General features: G+C 41.1%; 1 protein-coding gene across 3 annotated transcripts in view; it reads left to right on the forward strand.

Annotated features, from left to right (window-relative positions):
• The window catches only part of cdh4 (cadherin 4, type 1, R-cadherin (retinal)), a 414572-nt gene that overhangs the window by 336566 nt on the left and 65477 nt on the right, over positions 1–12529 (forward strand). For all 3 annotated transcript variants that reach the window (XM_084728666.1, XM_084728652.1, XM_084728660.1), the window contains exons 6-7: positions 4796–4951; positions 11425–11569. In XM_084728666.1, coding sequence (XP_084584792.1) covers positions 4796–4951; positions 11425–11569 — 301 coding nt within the window. The remainder of the gene's footprint in view (positions 1–4795; positions 4952–11424; positions 11570–12529) is intronic.

Here is a 12529-nt window from a genome sequence, read left to right on the forward strand (position 1 = left end):
CATTTTTTTATTTTTATGAAAAGATAGATAACGATAATAGGTAACGAGACTATAACATGACAACAGATATTCAACTGGAACAAATTAGATGAGTGAGGAGAAGAAAACAGCACTGTGAGCGAGTAAGAGGAGGTGGGACTACATGGGAACTGCAGCAGTGTGTTTGTCCAGTCACCATCGAAGAAAAGAGAGCGTGAGGAAATGCAGCTGGTGCCAGATTATTGATATTAAGGAAAATTAATATTGAGTGATATATCAATACACTATTTGAGGGTAAATAGGGACACATCACATCAGAACTTTACGATAAACTAAAGTGTATGATTGTTAGACCCTTATTAGGCTTCATTAGAGGGTAGTCAAGTCAAGTCAAATTTTATTTGTATAGCCCAGAATCACAGATCACACTTTGCATCAGGGGGCATTACAATCTGTATAGGGTGTGATAGTCTGTAAAATGTCAGAAAGTGGTGAAAAATGTTGATCAAAATTTCTCAAAGCCCAAGGTGACATCCTCAAACATCAACTGTTTTGCCCACAATCCAAAGATATTCAGTTTATGGTCGAAGAGGAATAATTGTGTGTCCCTGCATCTCGAGCAGATGGGACTCTGCATGGTGCGCCTCAGTTCATTTTTTGTTGTTTTTGACAGAGGCCCCATGTTTGTCTCCTTCACAGATAAGACAGAGGATTTCTCAGGCACGTTCTCATTACTGAAATGCATAATCCGTCTGTTCTGCTCCACATTATCTGTCTGTTATCCAAACAGATGACACTGATGATGAGGGTGAATGATCAAATTATGTTATTATTTATGCCATGATTTCATCCCGCTTTGATTGGCATATGGTGGGCGTCGTGCATAATAAATGTAATTTGTCTTACAGTATCATTGTCACGCTGCAGTGATTACATGTATAAGTAGAACAGCCTAAGTGCACTGATTAATAGGAGTTATACAATACTGTACATTACACCTGAAGCTGCAGGGGCCACATATAGATCCTGTGTGAGGTGAACTCAGGAAATGAAAACTGCACCCGTGAAAGCTGGCAGCGGAGTGCTACACCGTGGGTGTGGGAGGACCACGTTGGAAATTAAGAGAGAGGGTATCATGTTCAAACAGAGAGATGTTTTATGCAGAAGCTGCCGTCACTGCTGAACGGATGAAGTAATTTCATTTTCATGCATGATCTGCAACCCCACAGACCAGGAAAATTGCATAGGAGGGGAAGAGAAAGATAGAGAGAAAAAAAGAGCCAAGCCTTCCGTTTTCTCCATTTGACTCTGTGATTATTCCTTCTGACTTGTAACCATAGTGATGGTTCGGTCCCAATAAAAAAAAAACAGTCAACGCAGTGTTGTGTTCAAAAACAAAGGGTGAGGTTGGAGAAAAGATGAGTTTTGGCTTTTTTAAGATGTTTCAAACTGCTTCAGGATACATAAAAATCAATCCATAGCACTGGGTTCAAGGAGTCTTTGACCACTATAAATTGATAAAAATGATTGCTGTAAATCTGTCCTGAACAAGACCACAGTGATCAGATCATCAGAGTGCACTATGCATGCTGGGTTGTACTGTAGTTTATTTAAGACAATGATTTCAAACCTGGAGTTTGAGACCTCCAAAAAGGGTCATAAGATGAATCACCATGGTCACAAGACAGTGTTTGAGGTAGGAAATATGAATAAAACATATTTGAAAATAATAGAAATGCACCTGTTCAATCTCAGGGTGGGCAATATGGCCAAAATCTTTTATTATGATATATGTCATTTTATATTATGGTAACAGTACAATGCAATAATTGTTCTGCAAGATCAGTTAAGAAATGGTTTAAATGAATCGTATCGTATCTCATTTGGTTAAACGTTTTAAAGGTTTTTAAGGTTAATAGGTGCAAATTAATGCCAACTGAGTGAGGGTACCTCCTGCTCTGTATTTACAGTTTCACTCTCCTCCTCCATGTTTTCTTGTCACTCTCTTCTTCTGTGGCAGTAGGCAAACCAGCTCAGAGGTGCGTTACCGCCACCAACTGTCGCCATCATGTCACGATAGATTGTGGTAAGCAGTTGCGGTGCCAGAATCACGTTACCTTTTGAGGAAGCTGCATTTGCAAGATCACGCAAAACTTCCACGCAGATTTGCCACACAGCCTTTCCCGAATGTGCAGCAGAGAAACTGATTATTAGCTCTCACAGTGGAAACAGTAATGCCAAACATCTACCAGAGGACACATTTCTACTGTTACACAAAATATTCTGATAGATTATTCTAGTTAAACCATCTGAGTTGGAGAAATCACCCCTAAGTAGAACAGAACACACAAGTCTCTTGATTTCATTTCTTTTTTTTCATCCATAATAATGTTGTATGTTTAGATCAAATGTAGAAAAGTTGGTTTTGGTAGACTTTTGCCTCAGGTCATGTGTTTAAGCGTTAAATCCTAAATATAAGCTCTCTGTAATTACTGACTGACTTCATTAGTGCTGGTGTGCAGTAATTACATGACACAAAAATGTAACATACTGATGAACATGTCTTGATGAGTGTGCTATTGGAGTCTTAGACATTTCTATACATGATTAAAATAAAACCATTCAAATGATTTGGACCAGAATTAAGCATTTGTTACATCTGTTAAATATAACAAAACATTAAGTGCAAAATCTAAAGTGTAAAAGTAACAGCTTTTGGTTTTATGCAGGATTATGTACCGGACTATTTTGTGACTGATCTTAGAGATGCTAGAAGGTGGATTTTGTTGCCTGTAGACAGAGCCTGGCAACTTGTTTCCCCGTCTTTCCTATCTTTGCACTTAGCAAACTGACTGTAACTAAATATTTACTGTATAGATGTGGGAGTGGAATCGATTCTCTCATTTAAACACAGTAGCTCTGCCTCCACGAGGTTTTTGTCTCACATTAAAACGATGAGAAAAGATGTAGAAAATATGTTTTCTGTCAAGGTATTGTAGTGAGTTTTTTTTTCATGCTATGTTTTATCATGTGTGCTGACTTCCTTCCTCACTCCCTGATCTCTGATTCTGTGTTTTCCCAGAAGTTAGAGCAACTAGTGGGGAGTAAGAAATGCACCGTTATCTTAAATAAATCATGTATTTCTCTGGGTTTGACCGTTGTTGGAAAAATTTGGGGACAATATAAGTAAACAACTCAACAAAATATATTACACAGGTGTTTACTTTTGAAATTTTAATGCAGAAATATTACGTTATAGGTTTAAAAGTGAGAGAAATAGTTTTCTGGAAAATAAGCTTATTCACTTTCATGCCAGAACTGAGAGGATTTATACTGCTTGTTAAATATGATGCTGACACCAGGAGCTGAGTAGCTTAGCAACAAAGATGGGAAACGGGGGGAATGGCTAAAGATAATAAACCTCTAAAGCTTTATATCTCATTTGTTTAATCTGTACAAAAACTGAAGCGTTAAAATTATACATTGTGGTTTTTTTTTTGTTACCTGTAGACTGAGCCAGGCTACTTATTTTCCCCTGTTTCTTTTTTGTGCTAAGCTAAGCTAGCTGGCTGCTTGCTGTAAAGTTGTCTGCCTCATAACGGGAATGGCATTCAGCATGCGTCAGCGAATCCAAAGACATTGTTGTGAGCTACTTTCTTTCTAGTAGGAAAGAAAGTAGCTCCAGTAGATTCTGAAGTAGTTCTGGTAGATTCTACTGCAGAAAGAAAGTAGTTCCTGCATGATGAAACTGCTCACAACAATGTCTGGATTATCTTGAGTAACTGGGTCATAACTTTTGGAAAAAACATGTTTTTGCCACAGGTGCCATTTAGTCTCATTATTTTGGAGACATGGCGGATATCTCTGCAGCTCATATCTCCAAAAATCTAGCACTAAAGTCAAGGAGAAAAATAATAATTTTTGATTTTGTGCTGTGCCTTTAAATAAATGAAGTAAAGGAAATATAATTTAATAACTTAACTAGTCTGAAGATTCAGAGATGACAGCCTTTGTATGCCAACTTGGTAATGGTAACACTTTCAGACGTTCCAATTTAAGTAATGTCACATTAACATTGCTGTATTGTGTGGTGAGACAAGAGAATCTATTGAAAATCAATGCCACAGGAAGAAATGCTACAATCCCATCTCCTTTTGTCTTTGAAATCAGCAAGGTGCTGAGCAAAAGTATTGATATTTTTATTGCTGTGGCAGTGGAGGCGCTTACACTGAAACTTCTTCAAAGTAAAATATATCACTCTTTAAATGTCACATTTTGAGTTGTGAGTGAAGTAACAGGCGGGGTGTTAAAGGTGGAACGGGGACATTGAGATATTAAGTCAGGTAGTTGAGAATAACTGCATGAATCATTTTCAAATCATCCAGGCAGGTAGTCGTCAGAAACAGCGTCATAGCTGGCCGTAAGGTCTTTTTACATTTGTTCAAGGTCTACTGCAAAGCTGCCATCAGGGTACAGAAAACCAGAAACTCAACAGGTCAGACAAAATATTCTGACAGTGGATCTATTTCCCGCTCTGCACATTGCTCAATTTTCAGTTTTTTACCTCCAGTCTGTAGGTTCAAAGTGTTAGCACAAAAGAAAGCTCGCAGTGGAAATGTTATCATCAGTGTATCTATCAAACACCCCACGTACTCTGTCTTCTCGCAAACTTTTGATTCTATTCCAAAACGTGTTTCTGACAGTTTATGTCACTATGCTCGGAACATTTCGTGCTTTCAGTAAAAAGCCTAAAAAGCCAGGACTGAAAATGATATTTTGCTCTCTGTTGAACTTGTTCCTCTGCTTCTGTTCCCAGATCCGCTCAGATCAGGACAAGGACGTGGGCATCCGCTACAGCATCACAGGAGCGGGCGCCGATCAGCCCCCGAGTGGGATCTACAACATAGACCCCATCAGCGGCAACATGTTTGTCACCCAACCCCTGGACAGAGAGGAGAGAGCCTCCTTCCATGTAAGGAAGAAACGAGACTGTCTGCTTCCCTTCTAGCTCCATTTACGTCTGTCTCATTATCTTCCAATTATCCCTGTGGAAATGAGCCTCGCCTTTTCTCTCCCCCCATCTACCTTTTATTCACACACTAATGTTGCCTTCTGAGCAATCAAGAGTCAGAGCGTGTTCAGAGAGCTCGGCGTACTGTTAGCTGCTGTACAGTACCTTCACACCAGCCTCTCCAGGCTCTGATTGATGCCGAGGCCAGCAATGAAATGATGAATGCCTTGGCAAAACACACAGCCACTTCAGCTGTCATTTAGATTGAGGTTTAGCTGTGCAGAGTAGTGCAGGATGGATAGAACAGAGGGAGAGAGACAGAGCCCAGGTGGAGTGCAGGAAAACTGTTGTCTTTGTTCTTTCCATCAGAGCTAATGAGCAGGTGCTGCTTCAAGTGTGTGTGCATGTGTTTTTGTGTCTGGTGTGTGTGTGTAGCCTACATGTATTGAATGCTGATTGATATAAATATAAATGTAACACTTTTGTTTTTGCTCCCATTTTTCAAGAGTTGAAGTAAAAGATCTTAGACTTCCTCTGTGCACACAAAAGGTTTATTACTCTCAATTTTTGCTCCATGTTTGAGGACTCCTTTGCCAAGATAATCCATTCAACCTGACAGGTGTATCTTGGACCGGTCACAGTAAAAAGCCACTCTAAAGTGTGTTTTATCTTGAAAAGAAAAAGACTTTTATTAGGCACTGAACTATGGTGATTTCACGTAGTGCTACAGATACCAGTTTGTTTTGGGCAAGGACGGCAAAGTCATGACCTGCCCTGCTCTGCCTCTGATTGGGTAGAACTTGTATTTGTTTGTTGGGAGGTTTAAATGTAGGCATGAGGACTTATTGGTTAGGATTAGGGTAAGGATATAAGTGTAAGCCAATCAGAGTGGCCTTTCATTGTGACCAGTCTAAGACACACCTATGCAATAAGCATGCTGTTGAATCAGCATCTCTACATGCCACACCTGTCAGGTGGATGGATTATTTTGGAAAAGGAGAAGTGCTTAGTAACATGTATTGTTGTGAACAAAATTAGAGAAAAAAGTTTTTATATCCTGTCAACACATCTGTCTGTTTTGGGATGCTAACTTTCTATATCTCCCTTTCTGCTGTGAGTCTTTTTTAACCTGGTTTTTCTTTTTTAAATTCTTTTAACTCTCTCCAGATAAAAAACAAAACTTTTTGTCCTCATTTGATGCCCCAAAATCGAAACAAGGTTGGAGTGGGATCATGGAGGCAGTTTGACGCAGTTTGAGGATTGGATTGGGTTTGATGCACCTCATTGCACTTTCAGTGCCTGTTCTGCCATTTAAAATAAGAGGTGCACTACAAACCACAGGCCTTCAGTGCATTTGTGCCTTTAGATTTTTAATACTCCAACCCATGAAAAATGGGAGCAAAACATGTTCATATTTTTGTTGAGTAAAGTCTTTTCTTTCCCATCTCTTCTCACTTTCTGCACGTCATTCCCACTTTTCCTCCGTGTGCCGCTGCCCCGTTTTATTTCACCACCCCAGCACTTTGTTGCACGCTCACCTCATGCACTCTCCAGCTGTGTTGTTCAAAGGTGCAGGACAGCACGCTGACAGCTGTACTGTTCGCCTGCATATGGCCCATTGGTTTCCCCGCCACACACACACACACACACACACACACACACACACACACACACACACACATATGTGAGTCTGCAGGTTGGAGTTCATGACTGGCCCCTCTGGAACCTTGGGTTAAGCAGCTCCGTAAATGCGTGAATTAAATATGCGGACCACATGAGACTTGTGTTAATGCTAGGCCACTGGTTCATATACACACACATTACAGGTTTCAATTTATATCAGCAAAGACTAACACCTCCACTCGAGGTGAGTGCTGGTGTCAGACTCCCAACGCCCACGTGCCTGTCAGCATGATAGATGGCTGCGCTGCCGATAGAGCTAATACAAAAGCATGCTGCTGTCTCGGAGGGAGAATAGAATAAAGCAGAGTGGATCTCTTTGGTGTCTGTATCAGTGCACACTCTCAGCAGTATGCACGCATTATAAACACCAGTGCACGCGCACACACACAGGACGTGCAGCGATTATAAACAAACGCAAAGCTCCAGATGATTGTCTTCTTGATTGGTTTGTCTCGTACTTCCGTGTGTGTGTGTGTTCCATTTAGTTTTAGATGAGCCTCTTGTTACCTTACTTGCTACGTTCAGGCTCTGGACAAGGTTTGCTCGTGTGTTTCTTGTCTCTCCATACCTGCTCTTACACTCAACCAGCAAATTGGGATCAATAAAGCAGCCAGGTTATTGGTCCCTGGGAAAGGACAGCCGCTCAGTAAACAGTTCTTATTTGACACTGCCTGTAGTGAAAACAGCATGTTAGGTTGAGGGCACTTCAAGTTGAATGCAGTTCCTATTTAGACTCCCATGGACTCACGCCGCTTGTGATGTGATGTATGATTTGGTGTAGGAGAATGTAGCCAGTGTTTGACCCAGGGGAAATTTAGTCCATTGCTTACTTTCTTTCAACTTGACAGGAAGTTCCCAGCACTGCTGCGCTCTCGCAGGCCAAACTTTGCTTGTTAGTTTTGGGTTCAAGTGAAAAGAGAGACAAGGCTGCTGTTTTTGACAGACTAGCACCAGGGGGAAGTGATCTGTGAGGTGAGGAGAGTGGGTGTTTGCCAGCGCTTCGGTTTTGTCAGACAGATCTGCTGTGAGTCAGCAGGGCATGAGGAGAATCGAGCAAATATAAGAACGTCTGTGACTTTTTTTTTTTCCCATATTTGTTTGCATGAATGCATGTACTTCAGTGGACATCGAGTGTTTGGACAGTGTGTGTGTTTCACACAGATGCACCGATCACAATTAGCTGATAGTGCTGTTGGGAGGTTCATTTGGAGAGGAAGTCATGTGGATCAGGTCCTATTTGTTTGTTGGCATCTCACTTGATGTCCTCCTGGATCCATATTTTTGACATACAGTATGTTTATAATTCTGCGATCCTGATCTTCCATATAAATGTTGCTGGTTTTGTCTGGTTGTGTATAATTTGTAATTCTGTAAATTGAAATCTAAATAGGGGGTCAAATAATGGAGGTTGTCCTATAATGTTTAAGTTGTAAAGCTCCTTGAACCCATTTTTTGATATTTGGCCATTTCTGCCAGAAAGCCTTCTGACAACTTTCTAACAGACATGGTTTTCTGGCAGACAGGCCTCCTATGTGCTAACAATAACAATGCTATACTGGTGTTTAGCAGATATAATGTTTACTATGTCTACCACAACATTGTTGGTTGATGGGAGTGTCAGTATTTTTGCACATTTGAAAATGAATGAAGCAAAGTACTGGACAAATTAAAATTTGATCATTGAAGTCATTAGTTAATACTGTCTGTAGGACTGGTATTATAATGTTAAAAATTCAGATAAAAATCATATAATGATACTGTGAAAAATTACTCTAAAGAAAAGATTAACTAGACTTGTTAATATGTCTTTGAAGACGTTTCACCTCTCATCCAAGAAGCTTCATCAGTTCATGCATATCAGATTAGCCTTAGCTAGTAAAAAATTACAATATCATTACCAAGAACAGTACCCACATGATACCAACACTGATAGAGTACTCGATGCAGTACCTTTTTACACAGTGCAGCTGTCCACCCTGCTTTATCAGGTGCTCATCCTGTCAGTGATATTGAGTTTTTCCAGAAATAGTCCTTCCCTTTTGTATGCATTTATTTCTATCAGGCACCACAAGTGTGTAATACAGCCATACTTTCAAACGTTTTGGTGGCAAAACCATACAAACACTATTTTTTTCTAAATCTGGGTACAAAAAGGGTCAAATGCAGGTATTGTTGGCACTGGGTTATTTCAGTCAATACCTGAAGGTACTGAATACCGATGCCCCGCCCCAACTGTCTGTGGATGATGTATCCTGTAAAACCTTGGGCTAGTCCATTCAGTAGATGTTGAGATATTTCACTGGCTAAGTGAAAAATTTGACCTGCTGGTACTGTTGGAAGATTATGGAAACCATTAGAATTTATCTTCTAGTGATGTTGAATATTTTTTACCAAATTTGAGTGTGAACCAACCAAGTGGCAGTGAGCCAACGCTGCTAGCATGGTTAAAAAAAAAGGAAGAAAATATTTATAGTAGCATGTCTGCTAGGTTTGTACATTTAACTCCACAAAAATCCTTGATGAGTGCACAAGAAGAGAAATATTTCCAACAGCAACTTGTTTGGAAAATGCCTATAGTTACACATAGATAGGTAGTTGGCATAAGCTGGAAAAGACTCTTTTTCACAGCAGCCATGTTGAGCTGAAATACAAGAATAAAAACAGATTATGAATGATACTACTTAAGGTTCCTTTACATTCAGATCAAACAGAGTCAGTGCTGCTATTGTGCATGTTAGCTCACTGGAAACACTCTGATCCCCTAAATGGAATGACCTTAATCGTAACACCTGTGCTTACCTTATTATTTTATATCGATATGGCTGCTGTGAAAAGGTCTACAACTACAGTATTCTAGGAGAGAGAGGAAAAAGCAGATTGTCAAGGATTTCTGAAAGTACCATAGTACAATATTGGGTGAGGGTACCAAAGGGCCATATGCAAACTGTTTTTCTCCTCTGTGGTTGGTCCAGTCATACTAAATTTCACCCTCCAGAATACTGATGTGGATTCACACACATACATTGGCAATCCACATGGCGCACACACTCCTCCAGGCCCTCAGATCACATTTCCAATTCCTCTGTCGAGCACACAAACACAGACACACCCAGACGGACACACACACACACACGAGTATGGAGATATACACCTATAGAAATGTAAGAAAATGTGCAGTAATCGTATAGAAATCCGCAGGCAGAAAGGACAAAACACACACACACACAGAAACACAGTTTAACACAGAGGCAAAAAGACACAAATCATTATCACTCATTCACACACACACACACACACACACACACACACACACACACCCATGCACTGAAGCAGTCACACATATCACAGTCACACATCCCTCAGCGCACAGTGTTCACAGCTGAGAAAACAGATTGGGTTTGTTTGTTTGTTGGGTCTCCTCTCCATGTTTGTTTGCTGTGCTTCAGCCAATGGAAAACTAGCATCTTGAGGATCATTAAGTGGCTAAAGAGGGCTCTTTTGATTGGCTGTGTGTGTCTCCCCAGCGTGTGTCTGCGCGCTTGTGTCGGTGTCCGTGTTAATATGCGTAAACATGTGTCTGAATTGCTGTTTGGATGTGGTGTGTGAATGCTCAGGCGGGCGCGTGTTTGGGTATGTTTGGATACATCCTTGACAGGCAGGCACAAAAGCCGACATGATTAGTTGTGTTTCGGCGAAGGCAGGTGCCGCCATTCAATCTTTCATGTCACCGCACAATACATCACGACTTCCTGTAAATAGGCTGGCAGGCGGATTCTCCTCGGCTGTGTTGTGGCAGACAAAATATTCCACTGCCAGTGTGTCAGTTTTAGCTGGAATGAGAGCCACGCTCCTCTTACCAAGCCAAGCTGTGATTGAATAACATTTCTGCAGAGGATATGAGTTTCTAGGCAATTGAATGAGAGTAATGTAAGTCACAGTGAACAGTGCCGGTTTGGTTCCAGGGCTATTACAAAGCTTTGCGTTATGTTAGATATCATTAGTGGGGATTGGTGGGGAGTAGAGGGTGTGTAACAGCAGCAGTGGAGATTAAGACATCTCACTGTAGATGATGATTGCCTTTGTCAGTCCTCCCTGTTCGAGCCCCCACACCCCCACACTGCCTCTTTGTGTTTTCATCTCTCATTTACTTGCACAAGGTTCAGTCACTCTCCTCCTCTCCTTCCCATCTCGTTCGCCTTTTTCCCTGCATCGCCCCTCTCTCTTCCTCTTTGCTCTCTCTCTTCTCACACTGTGAATTGTCAAGGAACAGCTCATCAGTCAGAGACATCCATCCAAATGGCTGGCTTTGTCAAACCAAACTGAGACAAACATTCTCCCCTGAACAAAGAGAAGCCACAGCTTGAGCCGCGACACCTCTCTGATATTTTTTAGGCCTCTGGCTGTGCTAACAACAAAATAGGTGTTGTTTGTGTGTGTCTGGAACATTTCACTACTTTGCCCCTTTCTGTGTTGTCGCGGTCCGTGCCAAGATGCCGACAGGATACTCATGCCCCGTTGGCAGACAAGAAACAGAACATTTGCCAGTTCAATGAAGTTGCCAATTAACAAAGTCAAAGTTGTGCTGTGTGCTGAGTTTGTTCCAGTCCAGACAGGCTGCAGAGATTCATATCAATCAAGCCAGCGGCCTGTTGTCAGCAGAGCAGCATTTGGAATATTTCATTCAAGCGCACATTCAGCGTTGACTGCTAATGATCCCGTCTTTCTTTGTGTGCATTTGTGTATATTCACAGCTGCGAGCCCATGCAGTAGACATGAACGGTAACCAGGTGGAGAACCCGATCGATCTGTACATCTATGTGATCGACATGAACGACAACAGACCTGAGTTTCAGAACCAGGTGTACAACGGCTCTGTGGCTGAAGGGTCCAAACCAGGTAAGAGCTACTTCTCTTCATAGCAGCATGCACCTTTAATGCGAATAAAACCTAAGGTGTGGTTTGGAAAGTGGTAGGCACAAATTAAATTTATTGTGATTTGTATGCCCGGTCCCTTAAAGTCCATGTAAAGGAAAAAATGGAGTCATGGTTGTGCTGAATTGAAGAGTTAGACCGGTTGTTCATGATTTCTGTGTTCAGGATTTTTTGGGCAGGGGTTAAAACATGGCTTGGTGATGTGTTGGAGCCATGGTCTGCTAACACTATATAAGCCCCAGAAACTGACACACAAACAACACCGTAATCATTCAGGTGTCTTTGTTGTGTTGATCTTAGCAAACTGACCCTGCAGATAAGGCCATGTTATGGGGGTGGCAGTTTTCTAACTTGGCATTGGTGTTATTAAATGATGGTGATGACGGCAGCCCATTATCCCGAAAACAAATGGCCATTGCCAACAGAATATAACTTAATTGATGTAACTCAATCTTCTAACTTCAATCCAAACCATAATCTTTGATTTTGTCTTCTAAACCTAACCAAACTGTGACTGTCTCCGAATTTTGTGCTAAACATTGTTTGCATAACGAAGAAGGGCACCAGACAAAGGTGACACTTGCACATCAAAATACGAAGACATTAGAGGCAACAAAACTCCAGGAGTGTGTATGTTCAGAACAACAGGCCTTTGAAGCAGTGGGCTTTCGTTTTCAGGATAACGGGTTGTTGGACAAATTGGCTTTCAGTCCAATGGGACATTTTCCAGACTACTGGGATTTTTGGAATAATAATGGTTTATGACCCCTTACATGAAGCAGTATCCACTTGCAACCCCTCATCACAGGCTGTATATGTGAACAGATGAATTAATGAGTAATTTCCCTTTTCAGATTGTTTTCTTTTTATTATGTTTCAGATAAAAAAGGTAAAACTATGAAATATTTAACAAGAATAAACACA

This window comes from Lutjanus erythropterus, chromosome 2 (assembly GCF_056507025.1).
Source record: "Lutjanus erythropterus isolate fLutEry1 chromosome 2, fLutEry1.hap2, whole genome shotgun sequence".
NCBI lineage: Eukaryota > Metazoa > Chordata > Actinopteri > Lutjaniformes > Lutjanidae > Lutjanus > Lutjanus erythropterus.